Source organism: Ammospiza nelsoni, chromosome 7 (assembly GCF_027579445.1).
Source record: "Ammospiza nelsoni isolate bAmmNel1 chromosome 7, bAmmNel1.pri, whole genome shotgun sequence".
Taxonomy (NCBI): domain Eukaryota; kingdom Metazoa; phylum Chordata; class Aves; order Passeriformes; family Passerellidae; genus Ammospiza; species Ammospiza nelsoni.
The window spans coordinates 16,296,123-16,308,225 of record NC_080639.1 but is presented as its reverse complement, the minus strand read 5'-3'; the positions used below and the strand labels follow the sequence as shown (position 1 = coordinate 16,308,225).

Here is a 12,103-nt window from a genome sequence, read left to right as displayed (position 1 = left end):
CAAGTTTTCCTCTATCTCAATATTAAACCTATTTTTCTCGTTTAAAAGTAAATTTAACAAATATTAGTTCTTGCACATATCCAGCCACACATTACGCATCATACAATAATCTTTGACTTAACCATAAAGTGAATTGTGCAATAAAATTATCACCACCTGTGTTCAAGAAATGATTTGTATTGATATCTTGGCACATATCTTTAAGTGGCTGACAAAACTAATGGAAATGGATGTTTTGTATTAAGGGTTTTCTTCTGTGAACATAAGAAATCTTCTCAAACACATTTATGGATAAATATAATTTTTTCCATAAATAAATTTTAAAATAAATATATTTTTCCATAAATATATTTATGGAAAAATACCATCAAAGCATATTGAAGTTACACTTTTTCCCTATTCTGAAGTTGATCAAACTAAAACATTTGTAATTGTTTCAGACTCTTATCCTATACAAGTCTAACTATGTCTTTGGAATTTACCTTCCTATCTCCACAACAAAAAATAAATATATAAAAAACCCCAATACTATAAATAATTAGAAGCAGTCATATGAACAATATTTTCAAGGGAATTATGGCCAAGAAATTCAGGTTTCTTAAACATTCTGCTACTGCACTGTAATACTTAACCAACATTTAATAAAATGAAAAGGTATTTTGTTAGGCAAAGAACATAGTTCTTTAAACTGTATTGTTCCACCAATAAAAAGAAGCACCTTGCAAATGGAAAATGGAAGGCCAGGCAAACTGAAGTTAAGATTTTATCATTAAATCTTGCTTGGCACTGCAGACACTGGCGGAATTGCAGACTAGCGATGTGTGTGCTTTTACTCAAAATATCATTTAAATATAATTTAACTGGTTTCTGGTATGTAAGAGCAGCAATACCAGGACAGAGCAAACGTCCATCTGTCCCAGTATCTTATATCAAACCATAGCCATAAGCAGATGCTAAGAGAAGAGAAGGAATAAAGGAAGCATTTATTCTGTTTCCCACTAGTACTTTTCCATTCCCCACCTGTTTTCATTTGGGACACCCTGAGCTGACTGTGGTTTCTAAACATTTAAGAGCAGTAAAATGAGGCCTTCCATATCCATCTGAATCCACACAATCTTTTAGCATTAACAATCCTTTGGCAGTAAGTTTTACAGTTCTCATAGCTATCCATTTGGTTTTCAGCCTGGTTCTGCTCAGCCTTATTAGAAGCACCATATTTCCATATGTCCAGAGCCCATCTCCAGTACCTTCCTTTCAGACCAAGAAGTGCCAGCCTAGTCTGCCACTCTCATCCAGAAGCCATTATGCACCTTTACCCATTGTCATCCCCTGAACCTTCTCCAGTCCCACATTGCCTTTGCAGACACCAGAACTGCACACAGTATCCAAGATGTGGTTAAATAACTGCTGGTTTATAGAGCATACAAACATCTGCTTTAGCCTCTACTTACGTTCTAATTATCCTCAACATAATAATCCTAACAACTGTTTAAGTGACAGATGACATTTTGCACATGATAAACTATAATCACACACATTAGGAATGGTATAGCTACAGCTCCTGATCTTTATTCCAAGCTGATGGCATTCAAGCAAGAGATCAATACACTAATAATTACACTATGTGTAATTCTTCCCACTCTTGGACTCACTGTCCTGTTGCCTGGTCAAATCTGTAAAACTGCCATGGCTTTGAAGTTGGGCTGTAGGAAAGAACTTACTTTATTGCTCTGCTCCCACATAAAATCAATATTGCTAAATGCTGATGAAAAAAACAATATCTGTTTTAAGCAAGACAAACATTTGTATACATACAAATCATTGTAAATTAAGTACTGAATTTCTGTGTGTACCTTCCCCAAACTGTTTCCATAAAACAAGTGAAACCTGGGGACAAAATTTCAAAAACACCACCTGCTCATTTCCATCATATTTTAAATAATTAAGTACTCAGCAAATGCAAATCCTAAAAAAACCCCACCTCTTATTTAATTTTAACTTGTACTACAATTAAAAAAAGAAACAAACATTGATCAGGTACTCATTTTTCTAGTAAGCATTGTTTCCCAAACCAACTCCAGTTACTACTGGCTCTGTTTAATGAGTGTGTTGCAGTCAAGTGTCCAAGAAACATTACATTTGACATTAAATACTCAGCATATTCTTTTTCCTTAAATAAAAACAATACAAAATTAAAAACAGACATCTGTATACAATCTTTTGTATACATACAATACATTTAGGTTCACCAGAGAATGTCAGCTGCAGAATCCACGGAATAAATCTGTTCAAAGTTTGACGTTGACATGAGTTACCACCATCTATAGCCATCTAACTGTTAGTGTATTATTCACTGGCAGCACAATAATTTTGATCCCTAGCTAATCACCTCACTCCAAGTTAAATTACATAGATGTGACAGAGCAGGCCTTTGGGAAACCCAAAGCCATCCAAGTGTGAAATCTTCCAGTACCTTTCTTGACAGAGCATTTTGACAAGAATCCAAAAGGCCATGCAACAAACAGAAGAGCAGGGAGAGGACTTGGACAGGAGCAATCTCATTTTGAACCATCTTCAGATCAGCCAGGCAAAAATGTGCTATTTTCACATAGAAACCCAGTAAGTCACCTTGAATTTTTTCCTATTTTTGTTAGCAATTTATTTACAAGAATTTTCACTACTTAGAATTACATAGGCTTTTTCAAAAGTCATTTTCATTTGTTATTTTTAAGTGAGAATATTCTATTTCTACTATGCTGTACTAAAACAACACGGAAAAATATAACTACAAGATAATTTTTAAACTTTTGTCAAATGAAAGGAGGGTGATATAACAATAAGCACTTAATTACCCAAACTCAGATCAGTATGTGCAAAACAGCATTATATTTAGTCATAAGGATTTCTTGCTGTTACCCTTAACTTGATCATTCACGTGTCAAATTTTGTTTTTCCAAGACTGCCTGCACTGTGTAAAGACCTGTTTCCAGGATACCTATAATTGTGCAGTACATAACATCTGTTGCTTTGCATTTTGAGAGCCTCACAAAGAATACTTTCCTATATTCACTTGAGTGTATGGACTGGCAGAACAGATATATTGTCACAGTTCAAATAAACTGACAACTACAGCAACTATTCAGTACTGAAAAGCATCCAACTAACTACCATCTGACGTTGCTCAAACAGGCAATAGCCAGGAAATTCAGAGTTCAGCACTGAATTCTGTTAATGAACTGACCATTTGTTTAAACTTGCAGCACACAGGTGAGAAACAGCCACATGCTGGACTAGAAACCTGTGAGTTACACCAAGTCATTGAAAAAACTGTTGTAAGTGATTTAATATATTCCTTTCACAACTAGGTGAGAAGCTGGGGAAGGAGGAAGTTCCATCAGATCTTAAACATAAGTGAATTGTGTTTCATCAAATCCCTTACAGGTCAGCTACCAGACATCAAATCTCACAAAAAAAATTCAGGCTTACAATTTCAACTTTTTTAATAACACATGGTTTTACTGTTCAAATCTGCTCTTCAACTAAAGGGGGAAGAGTTCCTAAATTGCAAGTCTAGAGTTCCAAAACTACTTCCCTAGAGAAATAGTTCGAGATGTACCATCCACACTTTTAGTCCCCAGACACCTGTATTTCTGAAACAACCTGAACAATTGAGTTGGAAAATATTCTAGTCACTTATTTCAAGTCAGCAGTTTTAAAAGTTTTAAAAAAAAATCACAACCCCAAAAATTGACAGTTAATGTCTATGAGACAGGAATCAATTTTGAAAAGGATCCTGGTAAAACACAATTCTATAGCAGTCACAGCACTAAACGACAAAAAGGTCAAATTTTGAAAGGAAACAGCAGATACCACCACAAAACTAGCAGATGTTCCTAAAGGATCATCTGTACAAAAACATAAGCATATGTGAGAGAAATCCAACACTATCACGAAATCAGTTGGTGTCTAACATAATAGCAGTTCCTTATGGCAATATGGTAATACATGTATCAGATACTCAACACATTATGGTTTTTTGTCTGCACATACTGCTACAACATAAGTCATAAAAACCAGGACCACTGATTTCCTCAAAAGGAAAACATTAGTTCCACAACCCACAAATGTTAAGGTACACAGACTACTCTGTTCTTCAGGTTATGTTCTCAGATTTTCTGCCACTTAAGCTTTTTCATAAATTGTCTTAGTAGGATAAAAATACCTTTAGAGAACTGCATGTCCTGAATAAATACTTCCTTCTAAAGGCAGTGCATAACATAGCCAGGCATACCTAAATGAAACAGCAAACAAAAAGGGATTTCTTCTATCCAATATCTATTTGTTTGGGTTTTACATAATTGCAACAGTATCTATTATTTACCTGCTGCTTCTGTGACATACATAGTTAACAAGACATTTACAAGGAGAGGAAAATTGTTTCTCTAAGTTTAGTTTTATTGAATCCAACAAGAGCAGATGACAGACTTCCCTGCTTTTATTTCTTTTTTGCAGCTGCAGAAAAAAATTCACTTTCATGCATCTTCCAATTAATTACGCCTAAAAGTTAAGATAAGCAGGCAACATTTGATGCAATAGAAAAAGACAAAGGTGCATAATAGAGGGTACAGATTTGGGGATGATATGGTAAAAGGACAATCAAAGAAAGAATACAATAGCATCTAGGATCTGAAAGAGGGAGGGGCTAAAAAAATTAGTGTTTCTGAAGGGACAAAAACCAGGATAATTAAGAAATTGAGATAAGACATTTGACTGCATATCCCTACTTCAATAAGGGATTTGATTGCATATTCTTTAATAATTTTAAAAAAACAATAATTTAAACTGAGAAAGTGACTCAGTGTTACAGCACCATTGTGGATATGAAAACATCACTAGCATGGGCATCAAAGATTGGTTAGCATATCAACTTATTTTTTAATATACACCTTTGGATTCTCTCCATCATGCTCTGTAAGCAGGACCATCATTTGACTCTTGCACGCCTTTGCCAAAAGGCATAGCCAAGAGTGAACTGTGAACAAGATAATTATGGAACCTTGATACCTTTTTTAAAAATAATTCACATTCTACTCCTCATTACCTCATGATGTCTCCTCTAACTCTCCAGTGATTCCCCAGGCTGTATCACACACCCCCTCACTCCACAGCACCACCCTGCATGTCTCCCTGTCTGCCCAGGAACGCTCCAGCGTCCCCTCCAGTCCTTTCATCCCTCCCGCACACATCAGCTGCCCCAAAGCCCCCACACTCCCATAACACATCATCTCAGCCCCACCACAGCGCTCCTGACTGCCCCTGATGCCCACCCATCTCCCTGCAATCCCCTGCTCAGCAGCCAAAGCCCAGCACCAGCCACGCCTGGCTCGTTCCTGGTGTGCCAACTGGCCCATGGCGCACAAGGTGCTGTGCCAAGCACCCAGCCAGGCACCAGCCTCGCTCCCCAGGCAGGCAGAGGAGAGCAATAAAGCAAAGCACAACCTTATCTCTAATAATACGACATGGCAAAGACCTAATTATTACACAGTGCTACAGAAGAAACAAAGGAAAAAATCTCACCCACAAAAACAAAACCCAGCACCTTTATCCAAGCCTAAAACTTGCTCAGTTTATGGCCTACAAGAGCTTTAAGATAACACAAACCACAAATTCATCAACAGAAAGTCTTACGTTAAACAGGCCATAAAGTAGACTTACTTTCCATGAAAGCTAAATAAATCCTGTTATTTCAAATTCCCATAGCATCAGAATCCAGCTCACTAACACAGGCAGAACTTAATGTGTATGCAAACCTGAACACACAAATATAATTTTCAAGAACTAGCACAGAAACTTTTTTCCTGAACAAAGTTTTAAATATCTGATCTCTCTCTTTGGAGGTAGAGAATTAAAGTGCATATAAAAGGCCCTATTAGGTATCCAGAGGATGTTAGCCCTTTTCAATGTAAGCAAAGAGGTGGATAAATGTGTGAAATACAAGAAAGAATAGAAATAATGAAACAACCTAAGTTGTGCCACAAACACGTGAACTGATCTTCTGATAAAGGAAAAAAAAAACCACATGGACAGTCAAGATATGTTCAAAAGTCCCCTGAAATAAAGAACAAAATTTAAGACTCCTTTAATTAGTGTATCCTATTTCCATAAATACTTTTCAATTTCCACAATAAATTGTAGATTAGTAAATTATTTTGCAGCTTCATAGAGCAGTTTTCTAAAATACATTAATTTTACAGACTTCCTGGAAAAATATTTGAGTGCTTTATAAGTTTAGATACCATGGGATTGTTTAAAACTGCATGCTTTCTTCCTTCAATTTACATCCTAAAATGTACATATGTATATAAAATGTCACATATTTATGTGGCACGTCACTTTCAGTTACACTTCATATTTCTTACGTCTCTTCCTTAAAAATAGTTTTTCTGTTTGGATAACAGATAAGCCACTTAGAGAAAATATGTTCTCTACATGTCAGAAGTAGAATCAAAAGCTTTGAATTCAGTCCTCTTGGAACTTCAGTAATTCACATTTTGTAACAGCCAGTTTCCATTTCCATTATTCCTGACTGACCGATAGACTGACAGATGTCTTACTTTAGAGATCCCAAACAGACTATTGGTATCTATTTCAGCCACATCTGTTCCTAAATAGCCTTGGCAACAGGCCACTATGCACTCGGAATTAATTTTAAGTCCTTTATTGCTGACTCTTTCACTGTTGAAATACATCAGTGATTCTTTTTTCCTTATTGCTGCACTTCCACAGAATATCTGTAAATCTATATTTTAGATTAACAGCAACAAGAACTATAGCATACTATAGATAAGAATAGTATGCTTATTATTAATTAATTTAAATTAATTATAAAAATATATTTTTTTATTTTATTCATTGTGAAATATATATTCAACAGTACATTAACCTCTGGATTGCTCCAAGATCTTATTTTCTTGTTTGTTAATTAATTTAGAAATTATGTTCAATTACTTATAATTAAAAAGCAAGCTTTATCCAAATTATTACTATTATTATCCCAATAGGCAGCCCAGCCCAAAGGCTGTCAGTCAGAGAATAACTTCATGTGCAGTTTAGTACACTACACACACACAAGAAATTACACTTATAAAGTTTATCAGGATGATCAAAATCCTCCAGGCTTCACATACTGGTAAAGCACTGGACAATTGCCAGTTTTGTTACATTTCCTACCTGTCAGAAATCTGCTGAAAAACTGCAATTATTGTTAATCAGGAAACTCTGTGGCAAACTTTAAAAACATGCTGGAGGCTTTAAAAATTATCAGAATTACAGTCTTTATTTAACAACAAAAAAACCTGTGTGCATAAAGAGGATACAAATGATCTTCTAGGAACTTAGAAAAATCACATATAATATTTAAATCTGTACTTAAGATCGCTTTCGCTGCTGTAGTTTTGAAGCAGCACTCAAAATGAGTGAACCTCCCCAGTTCAGGGCTGGAATATTAATATACAAGTCTTGTCTTTTTCTTAATTTCCATGATTATAGCACAGGAATGACACATAGAAAGAGGCTAGAGAGAAAAACTACCAACTACTGCCTGTGAGCTCTGTGTCTCATTGAGGCGCCCAGTGCACTGTTAAAGGCAAGCAACCAGCTATGGGCCAAGGGGTTCTGCCTGCAGGGAGGAGAACAGGCTCAGCTGAGCTGCATACCCAGGCTGGAGCTGCAGCCTTTCCAAGGGGGCCCTGAGCTGTGCCTCACTTGTCCACATTCCCACCTGACACATTCCACAGGCTCCACACCCAGCCACCTGCCCAAGACTCACTTCTGCCATAAGCTCTGTGATAACAAATAACACACAAAACTCATAATGGGCCATGCTTATTTCAGAGGTAGGAACTTTGCTGTGGAGTGAACAGCAAAGGAGGCCATCAAAAGTCATCAGCAAGCATGGGTAGCCAAAAACCTCTTGGAGACAAGAGCTGCAGAACTCCAGGACAGAGTAAAGGAGGAAGTCCTCCTGATAATCAGGCTGCCTAGAGCCCCCAGCAGCAGCACAGTGGAGCAGAACTACACATACATACATCCCTGTGACATGACTGGGCCCAGGCACAGCAAACGTCCCCTGCCTGGGGACTTTGAGCTGCAGCTTTGAGCTCTGGTGGAACCTGGAGGAGCCAAGGCTGCACAAAATACCACGTGTAAGAACAAACAATCGGAACCTCAGAGCTGTGGATGACAAACGACAACTTCAGCAAGACAGGAATACATCTGGAGAACTATGGGGGATGGGAGGTTAGGAAAAAGGGAACAAAGCAACTAACTACCTTATGGTTCTCTGATTTTGACAGACTGTAGCAATTGCCATAGAAAAAAGACCTTTCCCTAAAATAGGAAGAATTGCTACAAATGAGTCCAAGCAAGATATTCTGCAGTGCTTGCAAAGCGTGAAGACCTGGCTTGACCTCTTAGAGCCTCAGGCAAACTACATGAGGAAGCTTTTGGGTTGGAGAGAACATGCATAAGCCAAATCTCAGTGGAAAGACTTGTCCAGAGATCTTTTAGCCATCTCTGAACACTCCACTGCTGTACTTATCTACGAATGAGACCCTACCACAGATGGCTCCTCCCAGCACCGGGACAGAACACCCCAGGGTAAGTGCTGCTGGGAGCCAAGAATGAGGGAAAGAAAAAACATTCAAGCTCCAGAACCTGCGTTTGACTGCTGCAACTGCAGCCTCTCAAAAATGAAACTATTCAGCAGCTCAATGCCACATAGTATAAAACCAAATTACCAGAAAAGAAGTTTCAGCATATATTTAATACATGTGCAGTAAAAGCTCAAATCCTGATAAAATTGGCAAGTTTGTCAGTGCTGCTTTTCATAGGACTCCTGAAGTCCTGCCATCTGCTACAGGTCTGACTATAGGCACTGCTAACGTCATTACCTGTCAGGAGCTATGAAAAGTTTCTGGTGTGTGGATGAAAGCAGCTGAGAGGGATGAATTTTTCCTAGGAAAACAAACAAACCAAACCAGCCAAACAAAACAAAAAAAGCCAAAACCACACAAATTCCAAAACACAGAAAATACTCCCCATCTCCGGAAGCATGAAGCAATATACACCAGAATCTATTCTTCCTGTCTGCACCTTAATATCCTTCCCTGATGACAATTACAAGACAATTACAGACCCTAGTTCCTGATATATGGCAATTTAACCTACATTAAAGGAGGCAGAACATAAAGTGACAGACATATTAGAGCTCTACACACAGAACTAAATAATTAATAAATCACACTACAGATCACATACACAGAGACCTGTAGATAGTCCCAAATGAGAAGGAAGAGAGCCTCCAGCGCTAGCAGCATTACCTACGGCACCCAGACCGGCTCCCCAGGAGGAAGGGCTGTGCCCCACACCGGGTGTGCGGGCGATCAGAACTCAGCAGTCCGGCTGCAAAGCAGGTATTTCAGTGTGAGTGCAGCACTGCATTAACACGGTTACACTGTGCACAGGAGAGGAGTCAGCAGCAGGGCATGACTGTGTACTTGATCAGTTTCCATAGCTCTGCTATCCCAACATTAAATGAACCATAATGACTTCACCTGCGAGCATCTAACTACTTCTTTGCTTCACTAAATGCTGACTCCATGGTGATGAGATCTTACCTACAGGAACTTTTAATTTCTGTCCAATACACTTCTAAAATAAATGTGGTATTTTAAGCCTGGACAAGCAAACCATGCCATCCCGGGAGGCAAACACGCTGCCTGGAAACTGCATTCCTGAATACAACTTTGACTTCTCTTTCATGTAAACACTGGGAGGTCACTGAAATAAACAAGGACGTTTAGGAGTGTGTACGCAGTTTTACAACTATATGTATGTTTCAACAGTTTCTAGGAAAAAGGTATCTATTTGGATATGTTCAAGCAGCACTCCTTTGTTTCTTAAACTTTCGTATATAATTTGTTTCACTTGATCAAATCCTGTAACCACACTTTCTCAGCGTGTTGCCGTGTGAACGCCATAGAGCAACGACGACCTGCAACAGAAGCCTCATCACAAAACTCAGACACATCCCGCAAAACCATACTCTCCTCTCTGTGCTCTAGCTTATGTACCTGCCAAAGAGTATAAGCCGGGAAAAGTTGATGCCGCAGAAACAAAATCAAATCCTCTTACTGCTCTGCCTGGGGCTAAAGAGGCCATACAAACATGCTCTCTACCTTCTGTCCCTTCCGTATGACCCACCAAGAAGACAAGACTCTTGCCAGAGAGAGCTGGTTCAGGTACAAGACACTCAAAGCGTTATGAACAATTTCTGTTTCTCTTCAGTCAGCAAAGTAACCCCGAAGGGAACAGAGGTGCCCGCAGCACTGCCTCTAAGCACTCTACTGCAATCCCGGGTTAGGGTGCCTGTCCCGCGCTGCCCGGAGGGCCCCGGCCGCCTCTCCCCGCGGGCCCCAGCTCGCCCCGCCCTGCCCCGTCCCACCTGTGGGGCTCTCGGGCAGGATGGGGCTCCAGCGGAGCCGCCGGGCGCTCAGCACCACGTCGCAGCTCCTCTTGCCGATCTCGAAGATGCCCCTGAGGAGCGGCTCGTCCCCGGCCCGGGCCGGCGGGGCCGCGGCCAGCGGGGCCACCCTGCGCCGCCGCTCCTGGGGCGCGGCCCGGGCGCGGCCCGCCGGGCGGGGGAGCGGGGCGGCGGCGCCCGGCATGGCGGCAGCGGCACCCCCGCTCCGCTCCGGCCCCGCCGAGCGTCCGCGGCCCGCCGGGCCCAGCAGCGCCCGCCCCGCCCCGCAGGCGGGGCCGCACCGCCCGGGGGCCGGCGGGAGGGCGCCCGGGCCGGGCCGGAGCTTGGGCCGCGTCCGTGCCTCGCCGGCAGCCGCGGGACAGCGGGGCTCCGCTGCCGGGACACCGGGACAGCGGGGTTCGGCTGCCGGGACAGCGGGGCTCGGCTGCTGGGACAGCGGGACAGCGGGCTCGGCTGCCGGGACAGCGGGGTTCGGCTGCCGGGACAGCGGGGCTCGGCTGCCGGGACACCGGGACAGCGGGGCTCGGCTGCCGGGACAGCGCGGCCGCCCCGGCGCCGGGCAGAGCGCAGAGCGGCACCGGCCGGACCCGCGTCAGGTGCGCTGCCCGCGGCGAAGAGCGGCCCGAAGGCACTCGGGCATCGCAGCGCTGTGCTCTCCTCAGTTACTTCTGCAAGGAAGGAAAGCTCCCACTACAGAAATTAATTTTCCTTGTCAGAGTGCCAAGTCTTCCACTTTTCTGTTATCATTAACAATATTGCTGTTCCTTAGCTTCAGAAAACTACGATGTAAAGTTCTAATAGCCCTTCCGTACTAAAAAGGCTGAGTCTTTCACAAGTTGTGACTCTAACATAACCTTAATGTAAATACCACGCTGGCATTCCTGCTGCAAAACAGATTATTGCCATAAACCCGGGTGGAGGCATCATCCAGCTGTACCCTTTATTCATAAGAATGCAAAACATTGCATTCGAGCAAAACAGTGACTTGGAGTCTGCTACTCACTCGTACTAGAACAGATCCGCTGTCAAGTGGGCCAGTGCCGAAGGAATACCCAGGAGGTTGCGTAGTCATCCGTCATCCTCAAAGCTTGAAAGCAAGGGAGGAAGACCACTTTACTCTTGCTCTATGAATGATAGAACTTTACTGCTTGGAAATACAACAGTTTTACTCACAGCTGCTGTAAGGTTCACTGGTGACAATCATGTTAGAGTGCAGGGCCAACTCCCGTTTATAAGGTGCTTCTGAGCCTGTAAGGGCTAAACTTGGAAAATTATAAAGTTTTATAATGTCATGGTGGCTTGCTAGGGCGTGAAAGTTAACAAAAAGTTCAGTAATTTTATCTTTTATGTTTGTCACAATACAAATGTAACTGTCCTCCTGAGAAATAAGCAATATATTGAAAACATTGCCCTTTGCTGATACAGTTTAAGCCACATGTTAGAGTATCCTGTGATGTTTAGCCTTGTAGAAGAGAGTCAAACCAGCCAAGAGCTCACAAGATTATGCATGTTTTCAAGGCATGTTGCCTTCTGTCATAATTCCATAAAGAACAGGAACAA

At 41.4% G+C, this 12,103-nt stretch overlaps 1 protein-coding gene across 1 annotated transcript in view; it reads right to left on the bottom strand.

The window, feature by feature from the left end:
- CERKL (ceramide kinase like) overlaps positions 1-10,727 on the bottom strand; it is a 51,802-nt gene extending 41,075 nt beyond the window's left edge. Inside the window, exon 1 of the mRNA XM_059475599.1 lies at positions 10,505-10,727. Coding sequence (XP_059331582.1) covers positions 10,505-10,727 — 223 coding nt within the window. The remainder of the gene's footprint in view (positions 1-10,504) is intronic.
- Positions 10,728-12,103: the final 1,376 nt, after the last annotated feature.